We start from the raw sequence: 22,372 nt of genomic DNA, 5'->3' as shown, positions 1-22,372 counted from the left end.
TCCATTTGTTTGTCTTCTTTACTGTCCACTGTATCCTAAGTACTCTTCTCCAGCACCACGTTTCAAATGAGTACATTTTTTTTGTCTACTTCCTTCATTGTCCAGCTCTTATATCCATACATGGTAATTGGGAATACAATGGCCTGAACGATTCTGACTTTAGGGCTCAGTTGTATGTCTTTGTTCTTCAGTATCTTTTCCAGCACTTTCATAGCTGCCCTTTGCATTCCTAGTCTTCTTATTTCTTGTCTGTAGTCTCCATTCGGGTCAATGTTTGATCCTAGGTAGATAATCCCTATTCCAATATTCTTTTTTCTATATGAACAGAGGGAGATCAGGACATGTGCTCCAATCCTGACTACTCCATTCACGCATTCCTCATGTTCCTGAGAAAGATCTGAAAAGGAGATACAATTCAAGGAAATGTGACTGCATAACTCCATGACACTGGAAGTTGTGTCTCATCAGGTTTCCCATCCTCAGGGAACTCTGAGATCTTATTCAGCTAAATGAAACCACTACTATGTTTTTTTAATCTTTACAGTCAAAGGATGAAGTTGCACTATACCCATCTCCCTACTCAAAGAGCACATAAAAAGGGCTACACAATCTTGACTTTATAAAACAAACAGCTTCATTTATATACCGCTTCATACTGAACTAACAATGTCTAAGCAGTTTACAACTGTAAGCTAAAACAAGAAGTAGCAACTGTAGCAGGTTAGGGAGCCACTCTTATGTTCTGGGACTATCCAGAAGACACAAGGACTACCAAAACATAAAAGAAAGAAAAAACTTCAGATTTTTTTGTTCTAAAAAAATCAGTATTTTTATTTTAAAGAGTAAACAAAGGCCTTGCATCTCATTTAAAAGTTATATTACATTAGATGCTTCTGGGAGAAACAATTCACCTCTCATTTTTTGGATAGAAATGGTTTGGTCTGAGGATTCTGGAGGTGTTGAAGGCAGCTCAAGGGCCCCACTTTGCCCACTTGTGCTTTAGGTGGACTTCACTTTCTTGACATTAATACAATTACACACTTTAAAATGAAGCAATAAATCAGAAAGTTTTTGGTCAAGCAATGTGCAAAATGGCCTGGGTAAGTCTGCTGTGGCACTTGTAATGTTAATAAATGGATTATGACAGCAACATTTCATGGGCCACTGTACAATTGTTTCTCTAGCCTGTCATAATGCCATCCATCATTTCCTGATGTGCTAGGATAGTGGTATATCAGTGACTTTCCAGTGCTGATAGGTGCCTACTTAATGGGGCAGCTAGATAAGGAGCCTCAGGGGATATAGGCCAAGAAAAATAAAAAGAAGTGGGGAAAGATGAATAAAAGTGGAGGAAAGTTTGGACACAAATTTACAGGTCTCTTCGGTGAATGGCAAATTAGAAAGGAATTGAGAAGATAGAGAGTGATGAGTTGAAAGCAGTAAATTCAATGTACTTGGTTTGCTTCAGTCTGAGAAATCCCCATTTCTTTTCCCATTATGCTTTCTTTCTTCACAAAATAATTTGCACAGACGAAGAGATTAGGCCATCTGAAATGTCCACAGACTTTCGAGAGAATAGCCTTCCATTCCAGGTGGGTTAGGGCACTACTTAAAAGATATCTCCAGGTGCAGTACACAGACCTCTCCTACAAGAGCTGGCATATTGAAGTGGATGTTTCCTCAAAGTTAATTAAATGGCATTCTGCAATGAATAGACTATAGATGGAAAAAGAGTGCACTTTCAAATAAGAGTCTACACCCACATAGAAGTGAAGAGACTCATTAATGAACAAAATAATTATAAGGGCACTGTTGCAAAGAGTCTCTATAGTTGGTCTTGGGATACTGAAGGACATTCCAGCCTTTCCAAAACAGTCTGTGGGGGATGTAATCAATGCTTCATTTGCCCTTCACATCATCATTATTATTTTAGTAATAGAGGTATTGCTACATAAGTGCTCTTACTACAGCTTGGAAATTGTTCTGGACTAAAATTTCCAGCATCCTACCACCAGCATGACATTTGGGGAGTTGTAGTTTAAACAAGGAAGGGGCAATCCAGACCGCCCCAAAGGGACGGACTGGTGGTGCCCAATTTCCCTCCGAAGTGATGCTGCAGCAGCCAAACTGTGCGGCGTCCCTATGGACCAAAAAGAACACAGGAAAAATGGGTCCTTTTTGGCGCGCCGGGCACCACCACCAATATGCCATTCATGCACTGTAACACGTCCAAGATGCAAGCATGGCACCTGGCGGTGCGGGTGCAGCACCATGCTTGTGTCATACACACGCGCCACATATGGACGATGGCATGTAAAGATGCCACTGTTCATACATATTAGGGTTCCAGAGTGTGCAGTTGCCACACACTCTGGAACCCTAATTTTGGCACCGGCATGATGCTTTTGGCCCATCTGTTTTGGGTCTAAGTCTTTTTTGTTTTGTTTTGTTTTGTTCTGGTTTTCACCATAGAGATGGTAGAAAAATAAAATGCACAGTCCTATAATTAATATATGCTACAACAGTAGTGCATAATCAAAAATCTATGCAAAGGTGAAATAAAAGAGGAATCTATGATCACCTGAGCAGCAGAAGTTTGCCAGCCCTGAAACCTCATACTATTGCTGAGGCAAAAGAACAGTCAATTTAAAGATGGGATTAACTGCTTCATTAGATTTTTACCACTCCCATTAACTCTCATTTGAGTTCTCCTGCACTGAAAATGGACAACATATACCATATATAATCGATTATAAATCAATTTCATATATAAGTTGAGGGCAAGTTTTGGGGCCAAAGTTATGGATTTTGGTGTGACCCATGGATAAGTCTAGGGTAAAACTTTGAGGCTCCTCAGTTCCATGGTGGATCTTCAGCATTTCCCTGGCAGTGGACAGAGGCTGCTTCTCTGCTGCAGCGAGGAAGCACCAAAGAGCCCTGGTTGCAGCCATTTTTTCCCCTTGGAGTGGGGTTAAACAGTCACAGGCACCCTCTGCCCTTTCAATCCCACCAAGAAATTTACTTTCACAGTAGACTCTTCCCAGAATGGAAGCTCTTTACTGCTGGCCCATCCACAGTTGTCTACAGCAGCCAACTTGTCTTCTCACAGAGATGAAAGAGGATGTGGGGTGAAAAGTCAGTTGGGGGAGAGCCAAATGTAAAAGGAGCTAAGGCAGGGAGAGAGAGAAAGTGTGTGTATGTGTGTATGCATACATGTTGGACTAGGAAAAGTGAGGAGGAAGGTGTATGTGTGTTTGTGACTGTATCATCTGTTGCTCCCATAGAAATAAAAATCACCCTGCACTCTCTCTGCTTCCAGCCCATTCCCAGCAATGGAGAGAAACTGGGGAGGAAGGTGTATGTGTGTGTCACTGAATCAGCTGCCGTCATTGACATTACAATATTGACCCATATATAAATTGACCCAGGATTTGGAGGTCAAGTTTTGGGCATAAACTTCTTGACTTACAGATGAGCATATACAGTACCTTGAAAAAAAAATTAGCTGAAATTGCTTCATCCGTCAACCAAAGAAACAAATGCACCTGGTAGAACTTCCCGCAAACAACCTCACAGCAAAAGGGGAATCAACCTGGGTTGATCCACCAGGCAACAAAGTGAAGATTCAGGGACCATGTTTCTTCCTTTTCCATTAGATTGAACATCTGTAAGTTCACAACTAAGACCTAGTGCCTGAATTTGCTGTTTTGCTTACACCTTCCCAGCCCACTTTCCTTTGATGCCATGTATTTTAGTTTATAGGCCTGAAGAAAAGTACTAATTTATTGCTGATGTTTCCAATCTGCTCTAGGAGAATTTTTGGTTAAGAAAAAGGTGAAGACGCAATGAATGAATGAATGAATGAAATATAAATAGCAGTACCCACAACCTGAAACTTTGCTGCCCATGGCTTTAACTTACTGTACAATATATCCAATGTTCAGATGATTAAAAACACCCAAGACTACAAATATCACAGCCTCTATCTATGTTGATCCAACAAAAACAGTAATGCCCATGACACTAGGATTGAATAAATCTCTTTTTAATATTTCTGTGATGTTCCCATGATATCAAGCACAATACTTTTCCATCTAGCATTCATATCAATTTGCATTTTTTAAAAAATGAACAAAATACAAATGGATTTCTTTATGTATGAACATTCATACACATAGTTGTATGCAATTTCCCTAACTATACAAATTTCTAAAAGTATTTCCGTGTACATGTGGCATTTTATGTAATATTCCCTTATAGACAGAGGAGTGCATGTTTTTCTTTTTGTTAAAAAATTGGAGAAATATGTCACAGAATTGGGAGAAGTTCAAAAATGGAAGGAAAATTGTGTTCTTGTTCATACGTTAGTTTGGGAAGTTTAGCTATCAAAATGTGAACCAAATGAATTTCACCTCCTTCCATCCCTCTCTGCCTGGCTTAGTCATACTGGGAAATTAACTATGAAAGAAAGTGCCAATGAGGGTTTCAGAAAATTTAGACTGTAATTTTATTCACTACCTGTGAGAAATTTTGAAAAATGAAAAACGTAACTGATGGAACCAATATATCTGACTGGAATCAGAATAATTATCATCAAATTGTGCTTCAAAATATGGTCTTCCTTATGTAGGAAAACATAAAAAAACATTCAAGTAAACAAAATTAAGACAAAGCTTCTCTGAAGATGCCAGCCACAAATGCTGGAGAAATGTCAGGAAGAAACTCTTCTAGAACATGGCCACATAGCCCGAAAACAGCACTAAAAACTTCTATATATCTTCCCCTTCTGTTTCAGCTCTCTTGAGTAGCTTCCTTATTCTCTCAAGTCAAGCAAGAGGCCTTGTGTCATCATGTGTACACCTATATTTCTGAATGGCTCTTTGCTTTGCAGCAGTCTTGAAGTACCTCCTTTGAAGCAGCAAATTATGTACCTACCTTCTCTAGTTGAAGGGCATTTTGTTTGGCAGAGTGAGCACTACCAGCCAGCAGCAACAATGTCAAGAAAAGACCAAATATGTATTGCATTCTTACCACAGTGTAGATTTGTGGCTTCCGTCTTTTTGCCAGGTCAATGATATTGACTCCATTGTAATAAAGATTCTCAATACAGCCATGGAAATTTTTCTTCAGAAAAGTTCCTGGTTTTCCAGGGACTGGGATTCCTCCAAAACTGAGCTTTGGGAGAAGAAAAAAATGGAACACTTTAAACAAAATAAACAAATCTCTGATACTCTTTTAATGCTATAACATTAAGGGGAAATGAAACTAAACAAACATTCTTGTCTGGGGGCATGAAAACAGACAACCTGTAAAGTAAATAGAATAATGACGTCTTCTTATTCTGATGCAGCCCATCGCAACATTGAAATTTTATGTTTAAACTGGATGACTAAATAAAATAGAGGAAGAATTTGTACTGCCACCTATTTTGGACAATTCCCAGAATCCCCCACTGATAAGGTCAGCTCTCTCTGTGTGTTTCTCTATGTGTATAGGAATGAAGACCACCAAACCTTATTTAAAGTATCTATGGTGTGCCAAAGCTGTGCTCTAGTCCTTAGGACTAGATCGTGGCCTTGGCGCGGCTTCCAGACTCTTAGTACGCATGCATCATTTAAATACCATACCTCCAAAGTGACCCGAAGTTGCTTTATTTTGGCCTGTCTGCATGGGGCCAATGTGCTGTATACTAGAGATGTATATGCATATGTAGTTTCGGGACATAAATACAACTTGTTTTAAAGAGGAAGAATTAATTTTAAAGAGCAGGTTCCCCCCCCCCCCCAGGACTCGTTACTCCTCTTCTTCAACAATTTGTTACTTCTGCCTTTATCTTTTCTTTTTTTAAAGTCACCAGCTCTGGGATTTCATTGTGGAATTATTGGGGGGGAAAACAGGGTGATCAATATCAATTATACTGCTGCATTGTTGGGGGGGGGAACCCAGTTTCCTTAGGGATCAGTAATATTTTTAATTAACAAAGTAATTGTTTTTCTTTCTTGGCTTAGTCTTCAATCCCTTAAGTGTAGTAAGATAAACTTTCATTAGACAATACTAGTGTTCAGGTGAAGTGATGGAGACATTAAGAAGACTAAAGTGAAGTCACTTCAAGACCAGTGGAGAGGAACATTAAGTATAAAACGTATTCATAAGAGGAAGTGATGGAGACATTAAGAATTTAATGGATTTAAATTACAGAATAAGGATAATAATAAGAACAGGAGGAGGAGGTGGTGGTGGTCTCTATGTAACATGAATATATGGAAAAATTAGTGTGAGCCAAGAGGGGATGGACCAGGTTCTAGTCCCCCCTCCCCGAACAACGAAACTCAGCTATCCTGAGCAGTATCTCTCTCTCTCTCTCTTTCCCTCCCTCCCTCCCCAATCCTACACCGCCCTCCCCAGCCTCCCTTTTGCTGCTTGACTAGTTTCACAGGGCTGTAGTATTTTGATCAGTTCACTGAATAAAGAATTGTGTGGCATACCAAGGAAGCATGAAATCTCACAGTTAGTTAATTCCAACCTGCACCTCATTCCAGTAGCTATGAATCAGACCAGTATGTACTGGAATTCAAGCATTAATAGGTGAGAATAAATTCAATTCACTACCCGATATAAGGTTATACATACTCAAATACCATTGAATCAATGGGCTTATGTATGGCCAAATTCACAGGCAATGCCTAATTACAATTTGCTCGTATGCGACTGATCTTCATACTTCTTTATGAACTCTTTCTGCTCTTATGTTCTATCTACACCTTCCCTCCAAGAACCTGTGATTCATGGCAAACAACAGTTTGACAATGGTTAAGCCACAGTATTTCATGAAACCTGAACTGGAAAACTGTATATACAGGCAGGACAGGCAGAATGAGACCCAATCCTGCCCCAGAGGTGTTCTCCTGTGTCATCTAATTTAGAAGATGCAAGGCTGGGGGGGGGGGGGGGGACCCAGGCCTTTTGGCTCATGTTGACAACCCCTAAATAAATCTTGCCAAGGAGACCTTAGAATAGGATCACTATAAGTCATAATTGAAGGCACAAAACAAACAACAGCAACAACAACAAATCACCATGTATGTCAGATTTTGATTCATGTGGCAACTCTCCACTTAGAGAAGAGGATCTCCTCTTCAGATCATTCCCTTTTCCAGCAGTCAAAGCAGTAATTGAAGAGACTTGGCTAGCTAGTTTACTTCCTTGACTGCAGATTCAACACTCTTCTGAACACCTGAATATGGCTTATGGTTTCTCAGAAATGGGAATTCAGGCAGAAAATTTCAGAAGAGGGAGCATATCAGCCTAAAGATCACTTGAGCAATGTAGTTTGGCATAATATGTTAATTCACAAATTGATTAACTAGGCATTGGATTGGCACTCAAAAATGCTATGGTACATCAGGAGATAATGGGGAGGAATTTTATTAAGGGCTTTTGAAACCTTTACTTAGAGCTCAAAAACAATTGAGAAAAACAACAAAATCCTATATACTTGTTAACATTCAGGGGTAGCTTGTGCCATTACAAAGGATGGAGACATACTGGATTGCAAAGGAAGTATCTGTTTGTCTTGCAAATGGATGTTACATTTCCCGAACTTTGAGAATATCCCAGTAGCCATGTGACCAGAAGGAGACGTTGCCAGCCTGCAAGAGATACCTCTCCATACCATTTGAACTAAGAAGCAAAACAGCAAAATGCAGGCCTATGACTACCATCTTCATTTCCCCCCCCCCCCCTCCTGTATGGTTTTAAACACCTTGCCTGATGAAGCCACCAGTGGAACTACTTTAAAAGCTAGCAACATGTAAATTGTGCATTTTGGTCGGTCCGATAGAGGTATCACTGTCTGGTGGATCTTTGATGTTATTGGATTTCCTATATACTTGTTGTTACTGCTGATGCACCAGTACAGTAACAGTGACTAGAAGACTGAGATCCAAAACACAGAGTAGAAACAATCCAGTTTGAGACTGCTTTAACTGTCCTAGCTCAGTGCTAGGGAATCCTGGGAATTGTAGTTTATTGTGGCACCAGAGCTCTCTGACAGAGAAGGCTAAATTCACATAAAACTACTCTTCCAAGAATTCGCTAGCACTGAGCCATGACAGTTAAAGTGCTCTCAAACTGGATTATTTCTGCAGTGTGTTCTGGACCTCAGAAGACAAAACCAGATCTCATCTCAACCACCCACCTGAGTCTTCTGTTATTACCTGATTCAACAGGTTTGTTATAAGCACGTAAACAATGATATGTTGTAGTTGCAGACAGATAAATCTAACATGACATTTAAAAGAAATAATATTGATTTCTAGTTCAGACAAAAACTAAACATTCTCTACTCATTTTTGCATTTTTAATGTTAATAATAAATGTTTTATTTTTAAAAAAATGAAATACTGTTCTATGCCATTTTATATGGAATGACAAATAATCAATTGGTGATATCAGTAAAGTGCTACTACACCATCTGGCCAGCAGACCTTTTTGTGCAGTATGCTCTCTCTAACACTGTGGAATCCCTGACATGTAAAGCAAATATACAGCATTTTAGGGCATTTTACCCTTTGAATTTATACTCAATTTGAATTTATGCTATGTATTAGCTAGGCATTAAGGCTGTAAGACAAGGATGGGAATCATGCAGCCCTCCAATATAGCTAAGAACAGTGAGGGATGCTGGGAGCTGCAACTCAATAGCATCTGGAAGATTAAGTGATTCTCACAGCTGGTATTATGATAGGTTGCAATCTTATGCATGCATATAGGAAAGCAAGAGCCACTGGTCAATGGGACTTCCTTCTGAGTAGACATGCATAGGACTGTCTTTCCAAATCTATTCTATCATCACATTTTTGGATAAATATTTGGCTCAACCTAGCTGTTCTTTCTAGATCCCGGCAAGTATGTATCTTCTGCAGTTCTGTACACATATCCTTTTAGCCTCCAATTTTACTCCACAGAAATAATAAATGATCATCCAAGTCACATGCATAACAGCATATTTACTACTAGGAGTTAAGAACATACTTTCTATTCTTGTTTTATACAGTATACTCCTGTAGCCACATAGAATTGAAAGCCTGAGAGATAAAATAGCCAGGGCTATGCACAACAAGAGAAACAATAAAGGGGAAATGCACAAAACTTAAGTCAGTTTAGGGGAGGGGAGCAAAAAATAGTTACTGTAGTCAAGCAACGATTTAAGGAATGAAATGTGCTATGAGTGTGAGAAGTTTTCTCTATAAATATCCTTTAGTTTCTTCCACTGTAAATATCTGGCTGCCTCATACCTGCTTAGCTGTAGTAAGCTTGGTTGTATCCTGCAGCTTTTAGCTGTGCCCTGTGAGTGCTTAGACATCATACTTCTACCTCCTCTCTCCTATTTATATGTGACATACTTTGTGACTGGCTTTTTGGACATTTTTTATGTATCTCTTTTATCAGGGGAGAAGTTCTGCATTCATGCCAGAAAATATAATTTTTATACCTATGCTAATACTATACTGTAGGATGCTATGTTGTTTTATAACACTTCATAGATAAGTCCGAAATTGTTATTTTGTTAGAGACACAAAAGAGGTTGAAAGCATGCTCAAATTAAACCCTTTCCCCAAAAGCAACTATCAAGGCAAACATAAACTGTTCTTATGTTTCTCTTTTGCTGGCATGGCTAAGGCAATGGGGGTGGGGGGGGGTGGGTGGAGAAATCTAAGCCAATAAAACAATAATTTAGAAGGACCCATTCTTCTCAAAATGAAGCACCCACTTAATACCAAAGGAAAGAATCAATTATTCCAGCTTCCCATAACACTCAGGTTAATCGCACACAAGATTAGAAATGCTGGTGCTGACTTTGAGCCATATTTAAATGGCAAAAATAGACATCACACTAAACACTGCACCTGCTTCAGTGTATGGCAGTTATATTAATAACCAGAATGTTTTGTTCACAACACTGCTTGATGCAAATTCATGAAGCAGCAGTAAGATGTCACCACCAGCCATGCCAATGATACTTCCATGACTCTCTAGCCATGCAGTCTCATGCATTCAATTGGAGTCATCTATCACTGCAGCTGGCATGATGGTTGCTCCCTTGTGTGTTCACTTATTATGTGAGGAGCAGGTGTGTGTGTATGAAATGAGCTTAATTGTTCCTAATTTTTACCACTCCAGAACTTCCATTCAGGTATATAAAACCTGTATGTGTAGAAAACCAGGTCATATACAGCTCACAACCACTCTATGTTGATAGAAAATGTATCCTCCGCCTCCTCCTCATTATCATCACCATACCACTTTTCTTCCAAATTTGAGACTCAAAGTGGTTTACAATAAAATAATAATAATAAAAATACTGGTTGAGTCTCCCTTATCCAAAATATTTGGCACCATAATTATTCTGGATTTCAGCTCTTTTAGTTTTTGTTTTAAATTTATTTATTTATTTATTTATTTATTTATTGCAATAACTATATTTGTATATACATACATAATGAGATATCCAGGGGTGTATCTGCACTGCAGAAATAATACATCACCTTAACTGCCATGGTTCAATGCTATGGAATTCTGGGATATGTAGTTTGTTGTGAAACCAGAATTAAACATCTCACAAACTACTTATTATTATTATTATTAAACTTTATTTCTAAAGTGCTGTAATTATAGGAAAAGAGATTCCACCTGAACATTAGGAGGAACTTCCTGACAGTAAGGGCTGTTCGACAATGGAATGCACTCCCTCGGAGGGTGATAGAGTCTCCTTCCTTGGAGGTCTTTAAACAGAGGCTGGATAGCCATCTGTCAGGGATGCTTTGATTTGGATTTCCTGCATGGCAGGGGGTTGGACTGGATGGCCCTAGTGGTCTCTTCCAACTCTATGATTCTATTGTGGTGGAAATTCCTTTTTGAAATATAAAAACTATAGAAAGATGGAGTCACCTTTGTCAGCCAGAGAAATGGCTCTCAGATCGTCTGGGCAGCAACTACTGAAGGTGCCTGGGGCCAGATTAGCCTCCACCTCGAGGAGGACTTTTTCCACAGCTGCCCCAGCCCTTTGGAATAAGCTGCCCACTGAGCTCCGCTCATCTTCCACCCTGGCCCAATTTAGGAAGGATCTCAAAACCTTCCTATTCCAGCAGGCATTCCCCGAATAAATATCCTGTGGGCCTCCCTCCTCTTCCGTGGCCATGAGGTTGGGCTATAGGGGCTTTTTATCTGTTATTGTGTTTTATGGTTTTTTAACTTTTTCTGTATTGCATGTATTTTAATCCTGTTGTTAGCCGCCCTGATCCCTGGAAGGGCGGGATAAAAATAAAAATATTATTATTATTATTATTATTATTATTATTATTTATTAATAAAGGCTTGGAGTTACTAGAGGAAAGGAATAGTGAGTGCATCTTGACCTGAATGGAAGCTGGCACCAGTAGAAAGACATAACATAAACTACTGAGATAAAGACATTCAGAAGCAAGGTTAGAAGGGAAAGCCACTGAATTCCTACAGGAGGGGTAAATAGTGATGATGCAGTTTTAATGTATGCATGTATTTCTGTTCTGATTGTAAGAATTCTGTATGTTTAAATTGTAATTAGCCAATCAGGTGTATTGAAGAAGCCTCTTTGTCTTGAATAATATAAAAAGAGCCATTTTGTCTTGTTCGGGGTGCTCAGCTTTTGGAACTTGAATTCCACTGAGTTCAATGTTTTCCTTTGTCGACAAATGGAAATAAACTTATGGATTTTCAATTACTAGGTCCTCTTGCCGATCCTATTGATCTGCCAATCCTAGAAATCTAAGTTTCCTGAAATTTCTGTTACACTATGATTCTATGATTCTATACACAGTTCCCAGAATTCCATAGTATGAAGCCATGGTGGTTAAAGTAGTGTCAAACTGGATTATTTCTCCACTGCAGATGCTGCCTTGCAGATGGAACCCAAGTGGAAATATAAAATTCATTTATGTTTCATATACACAATATACATATAGCCTGAATGTAATTTTATACAATATTTTAAATATTTTTGTGCATAAAACAAAGTTTGTGTGCACTGAGCCATCTGAAAGCAAAGGTGTATGTATCTCAGTCACCTATGAAATTGTTTAGGGTATTGGATTTTGGAATTATGGATAAGGGAGACTCAACATGTTCAATCAATACAATATAAGAAGTGAAAATTAAAATAACTTTAAACTATTAAAACAGAATTAAATTAAAAGGATTCCATTAGAAATGTAGCTATGTTCAAATGACAAGGCTTTACATGTAGAGAGATCTTGTAGTATCTTTGATACTAACTGAAACGAAGAAGTCGACAGCATGAGCTTTGGTAGACTTCAGTCTACTTTGGGGTGTGCGTGCGTGTGTGTGTGTGTGTGTGTGTGTGCATCTGAGGAAGCAGACTGAAGTCTACGAAACCTCATGCTGCCAACTTCTTCATTTCAGTTAGTCTCAAAGGTGCTACAAGATCTCCCTAAATCCTGATTCGACAGAGTTATACAGCCATATCTTTGAAGGCTTTACGTGATCAGGAACTCTTGACAAGGAAGGGTTCTCAAACATATGCAGCTCTGTAACTACCAGAGCTCAGACAAGTTATTTTTTCAGTTTCCTGGAATTCCCAATGGTCATGCTGGCTGTGGAATTCTTGGTGTCTAGTCCAAAAAGGGAGAATTTTCCAAACCTCAGGCAATAGTGTTCATTCAAACACAACTGCATCCTTGCCCATCAACAATAGCAGATTGTGAAACCCAGTCTCACAATCTTTATGTACAGGTTTTGTATAAACAAAGATAGAGTTTAACAAGCTAGAGTTGATGTGTTTTTAGGGGAAAAAAGTATAAATGGTCTGTGAATCCATGCTCAGGTGATGTCTCATAATTAATGGTGAGAGATTTGGGGATTTGTAGTCCAAAGCATCTGGGGAATGACAGTTCTTTGCCTTTGTTCTATGCAATCAAGCTAAAATAGGATATTAGATTAGTGAAGCTCACAGTCACATGTAATATGGGTACTTTTGCTATAACTTTCTCTTTACATCACCTATAATGTGTAACATAGCTAATTTTGCATTCTTGTTGTCTATTAATACTATAGCATAGATGTTACATTCAGCAGTACTTTTAACGTCCATGGTTCATTATGCTTGTATGCCAAAAAGGTCCTATTTGCTGTTGCCCAGATTATGAATTTGTAACTGACCACATTTTTTAAAAAAAATTTAATGCAGCAAGGAAAATAATAATTTCATTAATGGAAATGTGCAGGGACACATTGGGTGGCATTCTTGCTATTATATATAAAATCAAGGGGGACATAATGGCCAAATCTCTGAAATAATTCTCCAGAGTTTCTATGACTGCATTTCTTAGACAAAAAGCCTGACACACCTCATAATCAATGTTCAAATCATCCGAATCTCCCTTCGTCCGGAAATGCTGCATGTGCATGTCCACTGTGAAATTAACTTGCTTATTGAATCTCTCAATGAGAACTGAGTGCCAATGCTGATCATCCAGGAGGCTGCCCAAAGTGACTGTGGTGTGACCATTGCTGAAGCGTAGCTTGGCATCTCCTGCAGAGGCAGGGAAAAAACATGAACCACAAATATTTTTGTTACTCATTTATTTAATGCAACACCATTCATATGCTTTCTGAGGCCCCTTCTCACATAAGACCCATCAACATTGACTCCACACACTGGATGAAACTCTTCCAGCTCCACATATTTTAAAGCCATTCTTAAAGGTGTCCAAGGATCCTTATGGGGAAGCCCAAAATAATTTTATTGTTTTCAATATACCTATTAGCAGGACAAGAGTCAAATGGATAAGAACAAGGATGGAATATACAACCCCATCATGCCAGTTTCCCCCTTAATTCATTACTTCTGCTTCCAGTTAACAGTTCTGGAGTATGTGCTTTACTTCCAATGAACTTCTGGGGGGGAAAAGGAAGCAGAATTAATCAAAAAATATTCTGTCAACTTCAAATTGAATCTGCCACATTAATGGTTGTGACTGAATATCTGGAATCCAGTCCAGACTTTTGGTTCCTGAATGATGCTGAAGTATAGAGGCTATTAAATATGTCACAACAGTATTAAGAGGATTGTTACATTGCCTGTTGCCCAGATCTAAAGAGCAGTTGAGTCTGTAACACTTAAGCACACCATCTGAATTAGCTGAATATCTGCAGCATATAAATGTATCAGCTACATTAACAAGCAGGGGTAATGCAGTTTAATTACTCTTGACATTTCAAGCCATCACACACAACAGGTTTTATTTTAATTTTAATGAGAATCATTGTTATTGAGGCAACTTCAGAGCACAATACACAACAAATAAGAATGCCAATATTTTAGAATGCCAGGGAGGAAATTTGAAATGAAAATTATATTTACGAAGGATTCCAGTTTGGCATTCCGTATAGTGAAAGAATAAATAATTCCTGGGTTCACATCCTTTAGTTGTATCAGATTATTTATTTAGAATATTTATACCCTGCCTTTTCCCTTGCTGTGGCCAAGGCACCTTGCAAAAAAAAAAAGTCAACACAACCATCTACAATACAGAAACTATATAGACACAGACCAGATGACGTAAAATCAATCACTACATCAAGAGTGAAATAATTCAGGGTAAACAGGATGGGTAATTAGATGGAGTTGGGCCTTCTTGTCCTCTGCTAAAAGGTACCATTGCATTACCAGTGTAAGTGGTATAGGAAAGTACTGTACCCCTTTTAGATACTTTTAGAGGTTTGAAGGCTAATTCAGATTGATCTAGCATGGTGTAGTGGTTTGAGTGTTAGACCTAGATTCTCAGAAACTAGAGGGTGAATTCACACTCAAATATGAAAACCCACTGACAGCCTCAACAGATTGGCACAAAACGCTGGCCTCGGGGCAGAGTGGGGGCATGGCGACTGAACACTGGCCACCCCGACTTCGCCTCCAAGCTGCCTGCCTGACCAGATAGTGGGCGACATCACACTGTATCTTCGGCACAACGTGTGTATGTACTACACTGAAGAAATGGCCACAGCTAAGGCACCCTTTCTGCGGCGCAAAAAGGAGCTGTTTTTTGCGGTTTCTTTTTGTGCAGCAGAAAGGTCAGATTGGGGCTGTGGCGTGTAGTTGCTGTGGCTCCGATCTGAAAAGGAACGGGGCAGCTGCAGGCTGCTCCAAAAAGACGGTCTGTTCAGTCCCTGAGTGACCTTTGGCAAGTCACATTCACTCAGCTGTAGAGGAAAGAAATATCAAACCTCTTTAGAATAAATCTATAACAGGGTTGCCATAAGACAGAATTCATTTAAAGGCCCATAGCAAGAACACAAGGAACTTGATGCTTTCAATTGTACTTGGAAGCAAAATGGAAGCCATTTGAAATCATAAAGAATGGGAGATAACCGATCTCCATAAACTGGTCACTATGTTGTGAATAAGAAGAAGTTTACAGTTTTCAGGTATAGCCTCACACATTTCAGAAACATAACTTGGAAGTTACCAGAGCATGGGTGACATTTACTAGTTGCCTTTCAAAAAGAAATGCAGCTGCTGAAAGAATTAAATTTGGTGAAAAATGGCACACACTATTGATACCACTTCTGCATTCACCAGTAAAACTGACTCTCACCAGTAAGGATGGCTCCACTCCACACACACTGTGTATCTGATCTTTAGTAGGGAATAAGACCTTATCCAGAACAACTTCATTACAGCATACCATCCACAACATGGAAACAAAGCATATATAAAAAGGGTATAGAACATAGTGAAACTCTATGGCTTATTAGAACATACTTGAATTAGGAACACCAGTCAGATCTTAACTTGTGCAAATAGGAAGTAGCCCGAATTAAAGACATGAAAGGAAGGAAGGTAGAATCTAGCAGCACTTTTTAAATTTTTAATTAGTTAGTCTTACAGGTGCTGCTAGATTTCTTCTCTTCTCACTTTCCTTTTAATGTTGAGACAGACTCTTTGTGAACTAACCACAGTTTAATTAAAAACCAACATCAGCTATGGTAGTTAAAAATGAAAACAGAGGTCTCTGCATCCTGCCTCTGACTCTACACATGATGTGTGGCATGTGTGAAATCAAGTCCTGCTGAGCCTCATTCAGTTAGTCCTAAGCCATGGTTTTTGTGTTAAATCTGAAGTAGACCCATGAATGAAAAAGGAAATTTATTTTGCCAAAGAACATTCAATAAAAAAAGGGAGGGTTGGTTTGCAGCACATCCCTTTTCAAAAATGTTGCCCTTTCCAAGAAAAGGATTTTTTCCCATCATTTTTAAATCGAGAATAAACCATGTTAAAGTGATTTTCTGCAAAAGAAGAAAACTTTTCCTTCCTTGTGCTTGTTCTTTAATATGTGCCAGAGTCTTGACCTGTGCTGAGGCACAGCACAAAGTTATACAATGCCCTAACTTTAACTTAAAACTTTTCCCTGCTGTTTCCTTTCTTAATCGGTATAGATTTGCCTTTTCAAATCTGGTGCTTTCCAGATGTTTTGAACTACAGCTTTTGGGAGCCTCCATCAGCATGGATAATTCTTGAAATGGGGATATTTTGGTCAAAAACATCTGGAGGATATCAAGGTGGGGAAGGCTGTTTGGGACATTTGAGGCTATGTCTTGAAGCAGAAAAAAAATATAAAGATTTGACTATATGTTTCTATAACTCTTGAGCAACTTTCTGTCTGCTTCCACCAAATTATTTAGAATATAAAAGCTCTTCAAAGTTGACTTGTAAAAAGAGTCTGAAAAATAGTGTATGTACCTCAGGAGCATTTTCACACTACATGATTATAGCACTATGACTCCACTTTAACTGTTATGGCTGCATTCTATAGGAATCCTTGGATTTGTAGTTTAGAAAAGGGTCTTTAGAACGCTCTGTCAGAGCATGACAGTGCTCAGACTAGGATCCCATAGGATGCAGCCATAACAGTTAAAGTGGAATCTTTGTGGTAGAATTGTGTAGTATGAAAGCCCCCCCTGATAGTTGTAGTCCAAAGAAGTAAATTTTCCCAAGCTCTGTAGACTAGGGTGGTGTAAACATCAGGGGCTTCTTTGTGGTCCCAAACATGTCACAACTCCTCCCCAAGCCCCTGCACCTTCCTCACTTTTAGGGGGGGAAGCATCAAAAATGGACCAGAAAATGGCTGAGGGGAATGGGAGCTATCCTTATAACATCCCCACCCACTACCATTCCACATAACTGACCAAAGTCCCTTGGAATCAAAGTTGGAAGCGACTTTCATTCATATTTGAATGAAATATTTGGCCCATTTCTAGCCATTTTGAAAATTCTGCAAATGCACAAGGATCCATCTGGGCAAAAATTGGTCCTCTGTGCCATAGATACCTGCTTGAAAACTTTGAGGAAAAGCTTAGGCCAATGATCATGCTGGCTGGTGATGATGCATTTTGTAATACACCACATGAGGATGAGCTCAGACTGATGAAAACTGGCCTAGCCCTTTCAGATGTAAAGGTTCACTTTAATGTCTTTCCATATATCCTGGAAGGAGGCTTACCACAAAGGCATATCTTTAACAGCCCTTACAACACTTTTTTCCACCTACCTACCGCATCTTACTCTCAGTCACCACCATCTATAGCATCAACAATTTCCAATTTTATCAACAACCATTTTTTCCAATGCTGCCCATTTGGAGTGTTGTTTGCCCCCTCCCCATGCTGAGCATAGAGGCTTAATTTTCAGTGGAGGAATGGCTATGAACCATTGTCTCATTCCTTGGAGGAACAGTAAAGATAATGGTGATGAGAAGAAAGATGGTGATGATTTTGCTTCTTCATAAGCAATGTTGTACACCATTTCCACCTTAAGCTGAGAGATGAATTGGTCACTAAAATGGCTCAGGTTTTATACCACTATGATAAACTGTACAGCACCACTGACTAGCAGTATGGCTTTTAACAAATATTGTTTGCTATGTAAAGCCATTCCGATAGTAAGGATTGAGAGAAAGCACTTAAAACTAGAGAAAGCACTTAAAACTTTTGCCAGAGAAAGCACTTAAAGCTAGGAGAAACACAGCAGGAAGGAAAAACAATTAATGTATCATATTTCAGTGTGCTCTCAAACAAAGCTTTTATCCGGAAATGAGACATGCCTCAAATATGGAATGTTACAGGAGGTCCTGACTAAGGATGTGCTAAGAATGTTATGGGGTTTTTTTCTACCCAGATTTATCCAATCTGTACCTTCTGGAATGGAGCATGGATCAGGGATGTAGGTATGGTAGGCCAAAGTAAGGTCATTGGACCTTCAAATAAGAATTATGCACCTCCATGAAATTTTCTTTCGGTCTCCAAATTTCTAGCATCAGATGGAGTTAGACATTTAACACTGTTTACATCTAAAACTCTTCTATTTGCTGTGTTCAGAGTCTCCTGGTAACTTTGTCTTCTTTTTTTTTAATGTCTAAACTAATTTCTAAATAATCAATTGTTAAATTATTGCAATGGTAGAAATGCAATCCACATACATTTTCCTATAATTCTTGCTGCAGTGATTGCCAATAACATGCACAGAATTCAAAGACACTCAAAGAAAAAAAAATCACCCCTTTGTAATATGTACAAATACACACACACACACACACACACACACACACACACACACACACACAGAGACCCCTCTGGAGAGAAAACTAAATGAGCTATGGCTAGAAATAGCGTAGTAAAAGGATTGTTGATGTTAATTGCCTTTAAATCCATTTTAACCTACAAGTCCCCCTGTCCTGGACTCACCTCATGCAGGTTCATGGTTGAGGCGTCTCTGATTTAACTATCCTTCTGGTACATATTCTTTCTCTTTTCATGTTGCCTTCAACTTTACCAAAAATATCTCAAAAAAGAGGGATTCCAGATGTTTAGTCTGTTCTCCCCCTATCCCAGAAACTGTCCTATGTGGCTCCATCACTTTTCTCATTATTATTATTATTATTATTATTATTATTATTATTATTTCCAGGGGAAAAATAAGGAGGAAAACATGGAAAGGAAAACAACTCTTTTAGACTGGTAGTGAAAGAAACACCCACAGGCTGTTTCTCTGTGGGAGGCAATTAACAGCTCTCTCTCCTTAGAAGATGATGATACTGATATCACTATTAATATTTCTATCATGCTTCATATGCAATGTTTATCTGGAGAGATTTTAGGGCTGCAATCTTGGATTGTTTAACATATTTTACTTCACTCAATAATGCAGGGGAGGGTAAGGAAGGGAAGATGCCTGAATTCAGAGATAATTACTATATCCAGGATAATGAGGCGCAGTAGAAACATGGATGTACATATTCTTTGAATAAAACTTTTGGGATGCCTGTGGTTGGTGCTTATTTGATTTTGCCGCTACTGGAATTGTTTGTCTTGTTTTTTAAAAAGCACTTCATATGACACAGAACTTGGGAGAACAATTTCCACTGAACCCTTTCAGAGCTGGAGAAACTGGACTGTGATGCATCAGCTGAGAAAGCTAAAGACTCATGAAAGGATGTGTTTTATAAATGCATGGGGCTGTAGAGCAGAGAGTGCAAGACCGCAAGAGGGTGATGTGTACAGAGCAAGGCACCTCAAGAATACAGGGAGAGTAGATGTCTTTCTTTTCCAGGACATGTCCTACATTTGAACCTTCTGTCCCGAAAGAATTTTGAAATGCCCTCCATTTTTAGCATGACTAAGAAGCATGAATTCACATTTATATTGACATATTTAGCTTTTATTTTGTAATGTCTTACATTTTTCTTGAATGTCCTAATTTTGCAGTACCTTGTCCTCTTTTGCAGTAATTACATCTGATCACCCTGCATCAACATCCAGCAAGACCAAAGGTGGACAGCTGGAATGCAGGGATGTCTGGAGTAAGGATATAAGCCATATTTTCAGGTTTTCTTGTTCTTTACACATTGAGTCACCCCATCAAGAAAATGGCCTATTGCTACAAGATTTTTTACACTTTGGGACTTTAAAAAAAATGTTTAGGGTATCAAACACCTAGCAAAAATGCACAAAAAAATCACAGTCACACCCTATGCTATGTAAACATTTGAAATTATTTGTTCTTGTATGCAAGAATGAAATAAGTAAAAATTTATATCCCTAAATAATCATCCATGAAGGAGTTTTATTGCACATGATGGAATCAAGACAATGCTCTACTGGAAAATTCAAAGAGGAATGGCTGTCTGATAACAAACTGGGAGATTGGTTTGTCAGGGCAACTGCTGGGGTCCAACAACCACTGTCAGCAACTCCAACGAGTCCTAGGGTTAAATCAGACCCTTGTAGCAGAGCTGGCAATTTCCAGAAGCTGAAGCGTGGCTCCAAAGTCCAATTAGGATGACAGCAACTGGATGTCTTCCAGGAACTGCAGCAATGCAGGAACCTCCCGGGACACACAGCAAACCGATGCTGTAGCTTCTTCTGATAAACCACTAGAGAAACAAAGTCCCCAAAGTGCTCTTTATTCACAGTGCTATTATACAAAACCAGATCTCTAAAACTCCAAAACATACCAATCCAATTCCTACTTCAAACCCACAAGCTATCCCTTGCAACCCCTGGGTTTATATAGTCTCCAGACCGTATGGTCTCCCAAACCCAGTGAGTTCAGGTGTGTAACCATGTCATGTGTCTCCTGTGCAATCCAGACACATGTTTCATCATCCATGGCTACGTGCACTTGGACACTGAAGTGTCCTTGAGCCAATGAGCTTCAGCTGTGCTGATCAGCCTTGCCACTCTGCTGAATGCTCATGGCCAAACACACACACATCAAGCATTTCCCTGTGTGCTGTGTTTTAACCCTTCAAATCCCTGACATGGTTAACAATAGAAAGCATCATAAATCTACATAAAATCTTAGCTAAGATTTAGAGCAGGAGATGGTTATTGATTTCCAGGAAGACATAACACTGTTTTCCTAGTAAAGTGGAATTCTGAAGTGCATATCATATTGTGAGATTGAATGGTATTGAAAACATATACAGCTGGTACATGGAACCTGAAATTCAACAACACAAAGCTTAATTTAAGAAAACTCTCAATAACCTCCTTTTCCTGAAGCCTAATTTTCAGGAAATTAGATCCTCATGAAATTGAGAGCCTCAACCTTATGAAATTTCCTCTTGCTCTCCTGAGCAATCTTTTGATAAAAGTTTCCTTTTCAATGGGTGTAAGGGAGAGAAAGACAAGGGAAAGCATAGTACAGAAAGAACAATGAAATCATACAGTATGGGAATTCTATCTGCTTTTGACTTTGGGTGCATAAAAATTCAGCTCTTCCTTTGTCCAGCATCAGCTATAGCTGTACACAAAACTCTCCTGCTGGCTCTTTGGTTGATTTTCTCCCAGATGAATAATTGTCTATCCCTGTTTTGCATATTTATCATAGGGTAAGTCCCACTGAATTCAGTGATAACATATGTGAGTAACTAACTACAAAATGTAAATAAATATGGCAAACAAAACAATGGCTCACAGATTGAAAATTGTCAATATACATTCCAATTCCCAAGACAGGGACACCAAGGATGGTAGTAACTACATTAATTTTTCATGCAAGAAAAGTCAAGCTCAAAATTCTACAAAGAATTTTGTCATATAGGGAGCCAGAATTGCCAGATGTCCAAGCTGGGTTAAGGAAAGGAAGAGGCACTAGTTGTCATATTGCAAACATAATTTGGATAGTTGAATGCACCAAAGAATTTCAGAAGAAAATCACCCTGTGTTTTATAGACTATATAGCAAATCCTTTGATTCTGTAGATCATGAAAAACTTGGATCACTTTTAAAGAAATGGGTTTGCCATACCATTTGAATGTCCTGATGTGTAACCCATACTCAGGACAAGAGGCTACCATCAGGACAGGATATGGAGAAATGAAGTGGCTTCCAATTGTTAAGGAGGTAAGAGAAAGTTGCATTTTATCACCTTGTGTGTTTAACTTGTATGCTTAACACATCATATGTAAATCAAGGTTAGACTTGGAGGAAGGAGACATGGATATTGGAGGAATGAACATCAGCAATTTAAGATATGCTGATAACACCATACTACAAGCAGAAAATAGCAGACCTGGAATGGTTACTGAAGAAAGTCAAGGAAGAAAGTGCAAAGGGAGGTTTACAGCTGAATATTTTTAAAAAAACAAACAAATAGAGAAAATGACCACTGATAATTTAAATAACTCTGAAGTGGCCAATGAAGACACTAGAATAGTTCAAGATTTTCCATTCCTTGTCTCAGTCATTAATCAGAATGGAGACAGCAGCCAAGAAATCAGAAGAAGGCTAGGACTTGAAAGAGTAGCTATGAAAG

General features: G+C 38.9%; 1 protein-coding gene across 1 annotated transcript in view; it reads right to left on the bottom strand.

The window, feature by feature from the left end:
* Window positions 1-22,372, bottom strand: part of CNTNAP5 (contactin associated protein family member 5) — a 479,983-nt gene that overhangs the window by 227,711 nt on the left and 229,900 nt on the right. The window contains exons 6-7 of the mRNA XM_042445209.1: window positions 13,404-13,588; window positions 5,032-5,175 (exon numbers count right to left, since the gene is read on the bottom strand). Of these exons, the coding sequence (XP_042301143.1) occupies window positions 5,032-5,175; window positions 13,404-13,588 (329 nt within the window). The remainder of the gene's footprint in view (window positions 1-5,031; window positions 5,176-13,403; window positions 13,589-22,372) is intronic.

This window comes from Sceloporus undulatus, chromosome 1, assembly GCF_019175285.1.
Source record: "Sceloporus undulatus isolate JIND9_A2432 ecotype Alabama chromosome 1, SceUnd_v1.1, whole genome shotgun sequence".
NCBI classification, from domain to species: Eukaryota; Metazoa; Chordata; class Lepidosauria; order Squamata; family Phrynosomatidae; genus Sceloporus; species Sceloporus undulatus.
This window is presented reverse-complemented; position numbering and strand designations above follow the sequence as displayed.